Source organism: Hoplias malabaricus, chromosome 13, assembly GCF_029633855.1.
Source record: "Hoplias malabaricus isolate fHopMal1 chromosome 13, fHopMal1.hap1, whole genome shotgun sequence".
In the NCBI taxonomy this organism is placed as follows: domain Eukaryota; kingdom Metazoa; phylum Chordata; class Actinopteri; order Characiformes; family Erythrinidae; genus Hoplias; species Hoplias malabaricus.
The window spans coordinates 16837471-16849907 of NC_089812.1; the positions used below are offsets into that span (position 1 = coordinate 16837471).

General features: G+C 41.7%; 1 protein-coding gene across 2 annotated transcripts in view; it reads left to right on the forward strand.

Annotated features, from left to right (window-relative positions):
• The window catches only part of coro7 (coronin 7), a 99687-nt gene that overhangs the window by 38815 nt on the left and 48435 nt on the right, over window positions 1-12437 (forward strand). For both annotated transcript variants that reach the window (XM_066641739.1, XM_066641737.1), the window contains exons 8-9: window positions 364-447; window positions 1647-1726. In XM_066641739.1, coding sequence (XP_066497836.1) covers window positions 364-447; window positions 1647-1726 — 164 coding nt within the window. The remainder of the gene's footprint in view (window positions 1-363; window positions 448-1646; window positions 1727-12437) is intronic.

Sequence of the window (12437 nt, forward strand, 5' to 3'; positions counted from 1 at the left end):
CATTATGCTGGTGTCACAGTAATTGAGCTCTCCTGTGGGAACCCAGATATCACTTTGTCTGAGGTACCAGCAAAAACAAAACAGTCTCAGGCATGTCCTGATCTGTCTCTCAGCTCTAAAACCAGATTTAGGGGGAAAACTAACTCTTTCTCTTCCTGTTTTGAAACTTCTCTTTGTTCATCCTTCATTGGAAATGTTATCACTGTCCCCCCACTGTTACTACCCCATCTCCCCACTTCTGTTTGCTGCAGCACCATGAAGAATAAGTCCAGCAAGTGCTGTCAATTTTTGATTGTTGTAGTTAAATATGTTCCTCATTTTGATTATATGATGCACATATTTCTTTTACTTTCCCCTTCACAGTGTGTCCAGTGCTTTCAGACCAATAAAGACTCTCGTGTTCTCTGGGTCAAAAATGATTACCTGCTGACTGCGGGATTCAACCGGGTAACACAGCTTCATTTTACATTCTTGTGTGTGTTTCTGTAATTTTAAAGCTTCATGGTGAGTAAATACACATTGCAGTCTCTGAGTCATTGGACAGTGACACAGTTTTTGAAACTGCAGGACAGTTGTTTACATCTGTATTTTGGAACATTGTATGAAACATACATATTTATACTTAGTCATTTCGGAGACAATATGTAATTAGAATATTCACTGCTACATTATTACCTAACTTTAGAATTATAGTTTCCACAACATGATAATCCTTACTACAATCAAATCAAATAAAAGATTTGCATTTTGAAAACAAACATTTGGCCACCCCATTAAACATCCTGTTGGCAGGGTTTCTGTTTGCAAAAATATATTTATATTGGAATTAAGTATTAACTAAACTTTATTTTTAAAGTCCAATCCCATTTCTTATTTTTCCTCCCTCCCCCTTGTTTTGGAGTTTCCTCTTGTCCCTTGGATTTGAGTTACAGGGGGTAGAGGTTAAAATCTCCCCCTACGACACAGGATGACCCTTCAAGATCCTGATACGTCATCAGAACACAAATAAAAAAAGAGCAGCGCTTCATTCCCAGGCAACTACTGGTGCTCTGAAGCAGCTCTGCACCAGTCTGCAGTAATATCAGCAGTTACATTCAGAACCTCATTCGCCTTCAGAAGTGTTCCACAATCATATATTCCATACTCTTCTATGATAGGAGTTCAGATGTTTATTCTGCCGATTTTTGTTCAGAACTTTCAGTTCTACCTTAAATGCTGCAGAAGACTCAGGCATCAAAATTTAAGGTGGCACTGTAAATTTACAGCTACCCTCCATTTGGTGTGTGATTCTGAAAAATATCTGTTTGAAGGGCCATGTCGCCCTCACACTTCACCCCACCCCTATACCCCAAAAAGAACTGAGACTCCTACGCCGCCCATGGGAAACAGAGATGGAGGGGTAAGTGGTCGGGGCAAGGGGGAGTGGACATGACATTAACATTGAAAGTGTCCTAATCATCCACTACATCCTGACAGAGTCTTTATACACAGAAAAATAAAACTATAGAAACAAAAATAAAACTCTCCTATAGCACACCGACTCTTTGTGTGTGTTCACTGACACACAGATGAGTTAAATGTAGAGTGTTGATCTGCTGTGCAGTGACATGTTTCAGTTGTAAAAGTGTGTGTTTGTGTTTGTCCAGCTTCGGCAGCAGGAGGTGAAGCTGTGGGATGTCAGGAAGCTGAACTCTTCTCTGGGCTCCGTGTCTTTAGGCACCAATGGGTGAGTCCCCTCACACAGAAAAGAAAACAGTGTCGGGAAAATTTGTGGCACTTCTCAGAGGATTATGTTTTAAACACATGTAAAACCTTTTATGAAAATTAGAGATTATGCTTAAATGCAGTTTCCACTCTTCATCTGCATGTACATCTGCATGTGATAATCTAAGGTTGGCTTAGTTAAACTGAGCAAGTCTAGAAGTCTTTTGATTGTCAAAGGAAAACTTGTATAGGAAAATTTATGGATGGAAGGAGAAATGATTCCTACAGTACTAGAGAGATCAGTGAAGAGTTTAGGTAGATGGTATAGTGCAGCGCTAAATGTTAACGACCAAGTTGTGGGAATAAAAGCTGAATTGGTGAAGGTTATTAATAGCATTGATAGATCATGTCTGCCAGGGAAGTTAAATGGTGGTGTTTGCAGTTTGGCTAACTGCCTCGTATTAGATGGCCATTGACAGTTTATGACGTTTTGATCACAGAAGTAGAGAGGATGGAAAGGGTTATGAACAAGGCTGTAAGGAAGTGGCTAGAGGTAACACAGGGTTTATGCAGTGTGGCATGGTATGGGAGAGGGCTACTGGAGCTACCACTCACAAGTTTAGTTGAGGAATTTAAAGGTGCAAAGTAGAGTTGTGAGATTTTTTCAGGATCAAAGGATGCAGTGGTTAAAGCAGCAGTGCCAGTCACAAAAGCTGGAAGGAAGTGGAACCCACGAGTGTCAGTGCAGGTAGCCAGGAGCTCATTAGAGCTAAAGGATGTGATTGGCCAAGTGCAATGCAGAAGAGCGGGCTTTGGGTCAGGTCCATCACCAGAGAGAAGGCAAATGATGGCTAGATATATTCGTGAACAGGAAGAGGAGGCACGGTATGCAACAGCAGTATCACAGGCAAAACAAGGCCAGTGGCTATGCTGGGAGAATCTAGAGAAGCGAAAGATCACTTGGCAAGAATAGTGGTTGATGGAGGCAAGTCGTATTAAGTTTTTGCTTGGAGCAACTTATGATGTCCTTCCATCTCCACAAAATCTTGGACAGTAGGTAGGTGAAAACCCTAGTTGAAGATTATGTACAGGGATTGGCAAGCTGAAGCATATTCTATCAGCATGTAAGCTTAGTTTGTCACAGGGGAGGTATACATGGAGACAAAATCAGGTGCTATGGGTTTTAGCATGTTTGTTGGACAGCAAACGCTTAGAGGTAAACACATTAACGAGTGGTTGTAGTAATACATTTATTAGGATTGTGCGTGAGGTGAAACGTATTCGAGAGTGTGCGCAGGCTATAAATATTGGTAGATGGGGTGAAGCACGAGATTGGAAATTGCTGGTGGACTTAGGTAAAAAAACTGCAGGCCCCAGAGTGCATTGCATTAACTAAACTGAGGCCAGATATGATGCTGTACTCTGAAAGTGAATGGATAGTATATTTCATAGAGTTAACAGTTCCATTTGAGGATGCAGTTGACGAAGCATTCGAAAGGAAGAAGCTGAAGTACATGGACTTGGTGGTTGAGGTGTGGGAACGTGGGTGGCAGGCACATGTTAGACCCATGGAGATGGGTGTAAGGGGATTTGTAGCCAATTCTGCCACATCCCTGTTTGTTCGGCATCAGGGGCCGGAAAATAAGGGCAGCTGTGAAGGAGTTATCAGAAACAGCTGAAAGGTCTAGTCAGTGTGTGTGGATAAAGAGAACACAGACTAGCTGGGGAAATGCACTGTAGAGGTGCTGTTGTGGTGGTTAGTGATGCAGCACATAAAGATCACAAGGAACTGGTGGCACTGAGCATGCATTAACGGTGCCAATGGGGCTAGGTACAGCTGTAGTCACCAGGGAGGCCAGTGTATTTACAGTTGTTGATACTTAATGGTAAGATACGACTGCAAAGTTAGCTTGGAGGGGGGTGGTTTTTGGACGGCAGACTTCACTGCTGAGCATTCTGGAGGTGTCGTGGGCTTAATACAGCAGTGATGACCCCTGTCAAGCACTAGTGATGCAATGGGTGGTTTGTGTATTCGTGATGGTCTCAATGAGTAACCGCAGATGTTAAGGGTAGCTGGTTGCTGATCGGATCATAAACAGCTACAGCAACCTTAGGGTGTATCTATAGGATTGGAACAATAGACATTATGTGGCTGCAGGTAGGAAGAGAGTGGAATGAGCCCTATGTGAAACTCTAATGGATTGGTGTAGGATATTTTATATCTTATCTTATGTATGATTATAATAATCTGCATCCTCCTTCTTATGGAGCCCATAGCCCACAAAGCTTCATCAGTGCAGAGAAAAGTTCTGTGTGTCTATTGTGTGTGTGTGTGTGTGTGTGTGTGTGTGTGAGACCCTGCCTTTTACACTCTCACTGATGCAGTAATGAGGATCTCCTTTTGTCTGCAAAATACATACGTCTCAAAGAAGTACGCAGATGGCCCCCATCACACAAAGCTTCCACATCACTTGGAATTTTCTTTCTTTATTTATTTTGTTCTCACTTTCATTGTTCATTTCTTTCTTTCATATTTTTTCTTTCTTTCTTTCTTTCTTTCTTTCTTTCTTTCTTTCTTTCTTTTTTTCTTTCTTTCTTTCTTTCTTTTCTGTGGCTTTGTTTTGCAGCAGCTTTGTTCAGGGTCAGTTTTTCTAAACTTGGAGGTGCTGTGAGACGCCTAGTGGTAGACGCCCAGGCTCTGTCCATTTGCCGTGTCTCTGCTTCTGCCTCACTTCGCTCTACAGTAGGAGCTGAAACCAAAGAGAGAGAGGGAGGAAGAGAGAAAGAGAGAGAGAGAGAGAGAGAGAGAGAGAGAGGAATGTGTTGTTTATACAGGACTGTTGTGGCACAGCGTTGGCAGCGGCCGTTTGTTTCTGTTTCTGAAGACGGGGGAAGGGGCTGGGGGTTGGATTGAGGGGGGCTGGGCCTGGCGGGGAGGGTGTTTGGCGTGTGCCGCTGACTGAGGCTCCACTCGACTGTAAAAGTGTGTGAGGAATGGGCGGGCCATGCGCTCTGTAGGGGGAGGGGGAGGGCAGTTAAAGTGGAGAATGTAGATTTGTTTTCACATTTTCCTTCCTCTTCTCTAAAACACAGTTTTTGATCAAATCAAGCTTCTGATCTCAGCTAAACTGCTAAACTGCTTTGACTAAACTGCTTTGTTCAGGGGCTGCCAACCCACTCATGAATTCTCTTTCATTTCCTCTGGCAGATTCTGGGTTGATTTTGAAAAATAAGGTTTGACATAAGTCATTTTCTGAACCTCTCAACTAGAGATTTGCATTTGGCATCTACAGACTGAAACATCTTTACAGCTCAGCAACTCTACTCTCATATCACAGGGTTCACCTATCTGTGAGACCCCTGCTCAGGTCAGTTCCGGATAGGAGCTCAGATTAAAAATCCTGGCAGAGTCTGATGTTAGAGCGTTCCTGTGAACTACAACCCCTTCCCTCTCTGTCCACAGTCTTACGTATCTGAGCTCACTTAATCATGTCTCACTTCTTCCATCCCTCCTCCTTTTTTCCAGTTTCATTCTTTCCCAGCTGTAATCTCTTAACTGGTCACCAGCCTAAACAAACTTCAAGCATAAATTAAATTAGGTGGAAAATGTAATCACCACCTCACACTCACCGAAAAAAGAAAAAGAGAAAGAAAAAACACAACCTCCACACTTTCAGGTCAGCTATGCTCTGAGCAACTGACGAGATAGTGTCCTAAAATTCACCCTGTTTCCTCCTCCAAGATCACAATCGAGTTCTCTGGCATGACTCAAATCAGAAAGCGCTGGCTCAGCAGACGTGGGCCGGTGCAAGTCCCGGAGTATACAGAGCTGCAGATCCAATCGGACTAATGGCTGGAGTCCAATGTTCCGTGCCTGTGTTGTTGTGTAATAATAGTTTGAGGCTTGTGTATGTAGTCATTTAGTCATTTAGAGCCTCTGTTTTCACCTCCACGTTCTGAAAGGCTGCAGTAATAACATGGGGATGAATTCTTGATCACAGAATCAACAGTGAGGCCTCTGCACTGCACAAGAATGTTTCAGGTTTGGGAGCAGCTACATTCCTCAGGCACACGCAAATGAGCACCAGCCACAATCTCCAACCCCCTGCAGCTCTCACACTTCTTGCCAGTGCATTATTATAAGAATTATCCCTCTACTGCTCTGTTTGCTTTAGTTATTATCCGTCTTTAGAGAGGACGTCTGTTTCATGTTGAGGTTTGTTTTGCAGCAGGCAGCGTTTTGGCTCTGTGTGGTTGATCTGGAATGAGATAGTTTAGGAAATTGAATGCAAAATGTTGTGAACTATGTTGTGTTTTTGCTATAACTTAATGGTGACTGTGGTTGGGAAGAATTTGACACGGGCAAATAGAGCTTTCTGAAAACTGGCCTGGGTGATAGCGACAGCACTGCTTTTCTGCATAACATTAGTGTTTTAAATTCTATTTATTGGTTTTAACACAGAACAAAATATTTGGGGTGTAACACTGAGAAGACAGTGTATGTTAACAGAGAGAGTTTCTTGCTTGTCAAAAGACAAGTTTCTTGTCTTTTGCATTTTACACACACACTCCCAGCCATCTCTTCTCCCTTACATCAGACCTGTGTTGGGTTTATATATTCTGGAAGTACATGGTGTTAAAGCAGCACTAGGTAAGATTCTGTATTTTTACTCCTGGGCTCCACCTACAGTTAGAGAGTTTAATTCACTTTTACGTCCCAAATTCAAGGGGCAACTGGAAGCAGGGGGTGGGTTATTTCCTACCCTCTTCCAAGAATTACATATTGCAGTTCCTGCAGTGCTGAGCCCAGAGTAGCAGCGACAGAGGCTCTGTTCTCTCTATTACAGCTCAATGGAGAATCACAATGAATCTGAAGCTTTAGTTCTGAGGTAAAAATACTGACTTTAGAAGCTTGAAGGTCATGAGGAAAACATGGCTAAGATTGTTTCAGAGATTTATTACACTACTTATCCATTTTGAGCAGATATATTATCTCTGCTGGTTCTAGCTTTCTCTGTCCAGTGGTCTGTCTCTCAGTCTTCACCCCAGCACCGCCCCCTTTCCCCATAAACATAATCATAATGAGCATAATAGGACCTTCTGGCACGGTTGCAATTAGAGAATTTTGCAATTTGACGCAATTGCAAACAGCTTTTTGAGTGCAGCCTTTAACACTAATTATTCTTGTGCTCCATGTTTCCTGCCTGTGTCTACATACCGAAGCCTTCCTGCACTCGTCCATTGGGGTATGAGCCCCCAACCCCCTTGGAGAGCTGGAGATGGGATGGATTGGCTACATCTTAGGTTAGGAGTTTGGGAATTTGCAGTTATGCGCATGTCCTATATTAGGCCCTAAAATGGTCTTAGGGACCTTTTGTGTGAAAGCAGCGAGACGGAACTTTTAACTCACCAGAAAAGCTCAGGTTTTACCTAGGGCTGGACAATAATTTTATACCAATATATATTGCAATATAAAATGTTTCAATAACAATGACATGATTTTTTTTACACATTTTAAATATTTCAATCAATATTATTTATAGCATCTGTCACTGACTGACAGTCATTACAGGGCGCTGCAATCAGTTCATTGCACTCAGTTTTAAAAAACTTAGTTTAAAAAATATTAAATATTAAATATTATTTATTTTTGTTAATTATACCGTATTGACCGAAATTAAGAAATATATTGTGATATAAATTTTGGCCATATTGTCTAGCTCTAGTTTTACCTGATCCTGGGGTCTCTGCAGACCTCAGAAATATTCCTGAATATATTGTCAAACACGACTTTCTTAACCAAACGCTCCAGGTAAATTTCCTCTGGAAGTCTTTCTAAAATTGCAAGCTCCTAAACGTCTCCTAAAAGGGCTCCGGATCACTAAATGCTGAATCAACAAGGCTAACCTGACTGTTTCTCTAACTGAGACACAGAAGACGTTGTAAAAACCTCACAAAGTGGCTGCTTTTCAAAAGCCAGAGCAGCTCTGTATTTAAAGCGACGGAGAGTGTGCTGGGATGGAGGTGCTGGTTGGTAAAGTGCCACTGACCACATCTCCACAGGTCTTTAGGTTACTGTGTGTTCCTCTGTTTTTCCAGAACCAAGCTTCCTTATGTTTCTTTCCCTTTTTAAGTTGAGTCTATGGTTTTGGAAAAGACTTTGGGCGAACCTAGGCTCAGCGATCCTGTGTAATCGACCCAAACCCTCTTTAATCAGTCGGATTGAAAGAGTCCCAGTAATAATGGCTCCCTCTCTTCCCATACACCTCTTCGCCAAATCAAATCCAGATGAGGTGGAGCTTGCGCTGGATTAGGGGCAGCTGTTTTGGTACCAGCTCAGAGAAAGAAAAGGAAAGAGGTTACATTTACATTTGGTGTGTTTTAAGCCAGAAGTACAGTAGTCCCACTTTTCCTCCATGATTTTTGCCATCAACAGTTCGTTCGGGAGACTCCTCCATGAGTCCTGACATATCAGAGCAGTGTGTTTGTGGTCAGTTAAGATGAGGGCAGAGGGCAGGTCAGGTCAAGTCAGAATCCAAATCCCAGATGGTGAAGGTGAAGTAGCTGCGGCTCCTTCCAGAGACGTACTGCTCTGTCTGGTCTAGACTTGCTGGCCAGATCAGGGGAGCCAGTGGAATCTGTTAGTCATTTTTGGTTAAGGCTTCCAGAATGGGATTCAAGGCAACAGGGGGTGATGTGAGTGGGGGGCTCTGAAAATTTCTTCTTTTTTTAAGAGCTGAAGTCTGCGTCTGTGCAGGTTTATAGCAGGATAGTGGAAAAAAGAACGTAACTGGGTTATTCTTTCTTCACTCTCTCTCCATCACTCTCCCTTCCTTTTTTTTTTTTTGCTGCTGCAGTTCCAACTTCTCCAGTGTGTGAGTAATGAAATCCCCTCCATCAGTCCTCTACCTGCAGACCCTTTCTCAGCTCACAACTCTAGTCCAACACCAACACAAAGACCCTGGGATTCCATTTAAATGCTGCTCATGGAAGTCTAATAGAGGCTACTCACCCATAGTAAAGTGGAAATATTTGACAGCTGGCAGGGATATTTTCAGTAATTCCCTTGGACATTTTATAGTTTAATCCCACAGGTATTTGCACAGCATCTTTGAGATAAAATCTTTTTTGTGAACTTGCCACAGGAAAAATAATAATAATAAAGTTTCCTCAGTTCCACCTTGTTTTTTCAGATTGCCTGTATGGTTCTAATTAAGACTTAATGAGCTTTAAGTTGGATAACCTTCAGCTGAGCAGTTTGCACTCTTACGTGACTTTTTAACAGCGAAAAAACTGCAGTGCTCATTCATTATTAATGATTCATTTTGTACAGCTTTTCCATATTAGTGTGTCCTGTTTTGAACCTGTCGATCATTTTGTAAGCATTAAGGCTGTTATGTGTATGGTACAGAAGATAAACATGTAAATTACCCTGTTTTCAGGATATTATATCTCATCTACATTTCTCTGTATGTGAGAATTCAGTAGCCGTTCATATCTGATGACTGGAGGTGGTAGGTTTGGCGCTTTCATCAGTGTATAATCAGAACCAGTCTGTTATTCATAATGTGGATACAATGCATAATAGTCCTCCAACCCATGACCATGTCTTCTCCTGGTCAGATCTACAACATTCGAGCCATTTCTGCCATGGCTACCCCTCTCAGTCTGAAACTATAGGGTCTGTGGCTTGGAGCTCCTGGTTTTAAATGAAACCTTGCTACTAGGGCCATGTTTAGAATGGCAGCCTTTTTCTCCAGTGGTTATGAGATGGACAGATGTGTGTTTCCCATTAGGCTATAATTCCCCATGCTGTGGGGGTCCTGTGGCGCGCTTACTGCAGCTTGTATGTCATCATATAGTAGTATTATTAATTATTACCCCCTATAAAATACCAGTGGCATGAAACTTACATTTTACCAGAACACAATTTATTTTAATTTGTAAGGCAATAATTTAATGGGAGTTATTGAATGTTACTATAGAGCAATATCTGTGAGATATACCAGATTAAATACACAATAAACTCCTCCAAAATCTAGTGGAAATTTAGTGGAAAGCCATTAAATTAACTCCACTTTCATGAAAAATGTAGCTTGATTTGTCCTCTCAAAAAAGAAAAAAAACACTGGGGTAAAATTTATAAATATAAATATATTTTCTTGCAAAGTGTCATAAACACCTAACACTGCAGCATATTTAGTGCAGTCACTCTTTTAAAATGCATTTGTGGAAGAAAGGCTTCATCCTAAACAAGTGTCGTCAAAGAGCAGAGGTTGTCCTCATGCTTAAAAAAGAAGGGCTTCCATGGGTATTGAATAGTTTTGACCGATACGTCTTCTCACATAGGATGTGATTGTATGAAGAACTGATACATATTTCAAAGCGAATTAGCTGACTCGCAGATGTTTACAGGATAGCATTTGATTTGGAATAAGATTTAGGAGGCAAAGAAGGATTTTAGGGCTCTTCATGTTATGTTCCTTCACTTGTTTAATGCACTTGGCCCTGAGCTGCAGTTTGGACTGGTTTGAGTTCTTCCAGTCACCAGATAGGAGTGAAATGCCGGTTAATGTCTATTTTAAAGATCAGGGCATATATGTATGATAAGGCAACACTGACAACTTCTCTCCCACATACCTGGCAGCTACTTAAGTAATTGAATGGTGAGCTTAGGCGGGCAAAGATGACGATTAAATCTAGTCAGTTTTGTCGATCCTGAAAGGAAAACTTGTGCTGTAAAGGTTTTGTCTTTCAGGAGAACTGATAGGTTGTACCTTGATGACACCTTATGTAGACTGTATAGTGCAGAATGATAAAGAGTCAGAAGTGGCGCTGTGTACTGCCAGGAGACATCAGTCATTAGCATCCACTGAGAGAAAAACAGCCCTGACTCCGCCAAACTATCAAACCCCACCCATTTCAAAACCTGAATGCAAAATCCTCTCAAGTGCAGAAAGAGACTGAGTGGGAAAAAACTTGGCGCATGTGGGAAACTTTAAAATCAAGAGGGTAAAAAAACATTAGAGAATTAAATAAGACAGGTTGAGGGTGAGATTATGATCGGTCTGGGTGCAACTCCTCTGTCAGTGGCAGTCATGACACACATTTGCGGTCATGACACCGTAATGCAGTCCTGTTTCCCTGATGTTTTTTTGGTGAAAGTAATTAGTGTCAAGAAATGGAGGAATTAGTTGTTTTCCACCGCAGTTGACATTTAGGCTGCCAGTGTCTGCTGCTGTGTATTTGTGTGGTTTTTTCAATCAAACTGATGTTTTAATTTATCATTAGGCCAGATGTTAGATATCAGACATCAGTAGCTTTTTGTCTGGATCAGCCAGATGTCAGAGTTTGAAGGTGCCCTTGACTGTGAATGAGGTCAGAATGTCTTGGGTTTAAGTCACAGAAATGTGGAGAGTCAAGCAGAGTTTATTTGTTTCTCTGTCTTTCTCTGTCAAAAATAAGGTTTTGTTCTGTGAAAGCTGCTTTAATTGTAATGCTGTCATGTGAATACTATTCAACAGCAGGGCTGTATTCAGCAGGATTCAGAAGCAGCACAACTGTACTTACCTGACAAAATTTCTACAATCTCTTTTACTGTTTTAATTACTTCAGCATTCGGAGCTGAATGAAGAATTGAAGCTTTGTCTCCTGAGGGGTTTGCCTTTCCTAGGGGTGATGGGGAGGGTCAATGAGGTGAGGAAAGAGAGGAGAGAGAGAGACCAGTAAAACAACCATCAAAAGATCCTTCTGGTCTGCACGGCAGTGTTATAACACGTCCCTGCTGAGCGGGACCCACCTGTTTGGGGGTTCTGGCCACGCAGAAGAGGCAGGGATCATGGACCTGAGCTTTGACAAAATTAAAAACTCATCAAAACACAATTGGAGGGAGAGTAGGAAAGAATTTTTCCTGCAGAGGGAATGAAAGGCAGAAAGAAAAACACGAGGGAGCCACGGCAGCAGCTTTCTGGCGGCTTTGGAATGGAGTTTGCTTTGGGGGGAAAAAGGGTTCGTCAGCTCGTTTTTGTTGGTCGGGTTGGCTGCAGTTTTGGGCTGAACTCTTTTAGTCAAGACGTTCCCTCTGGTGCAGTATAAGCAGCTCAAGGTGCAGTGGTTTGGAGCTGCAGATCTTCAGTTTATTTAAAACATTTCTAATGAATGCAGAACAAAATTAACCCCTCAGACATTATTTGGAAGGTCTCCCCATTGCTTTAAACTACTAAGTGTGAAAGGTCAAGGCTAGCTCTTGCTTCCTCAGAGACAGACTGAAATGTGATGCATCAGCTACACATCAAATGTAAAATGGCATTTTTCTGAACATTTTAGTGCACAATTTCTGTTTATATACTGAGAACATATTGGAAAACTATGAAAAAGATATATTTTTTATTCAATCTATGAAATGTGATGTTCATGATTTTAATCCAAAACACTTTTGATAAAATTCAGAGAATGTTGGCACTCTGGAAAAAGCACTGGTGTTTATACCCAGCCTTGGCACAGTAATTGGGATAACACTGACTTATGTTTGCTGTTACAGTTACATTTCTTATGGTGGAACTGACTATAAATTCGGGAGAGCTCTATCTGCATGAAAGTAAACACAGAGCAAATTTGCTACAAAACTAAACAAATGAGTTTATGTGATAACTCAAACAGTAAATAAAAACTTACAGAGAAGTTAAACTTCAGCCTTAAAAGATGAGGACGTTCTGACACAAGTGGGGGAGTAG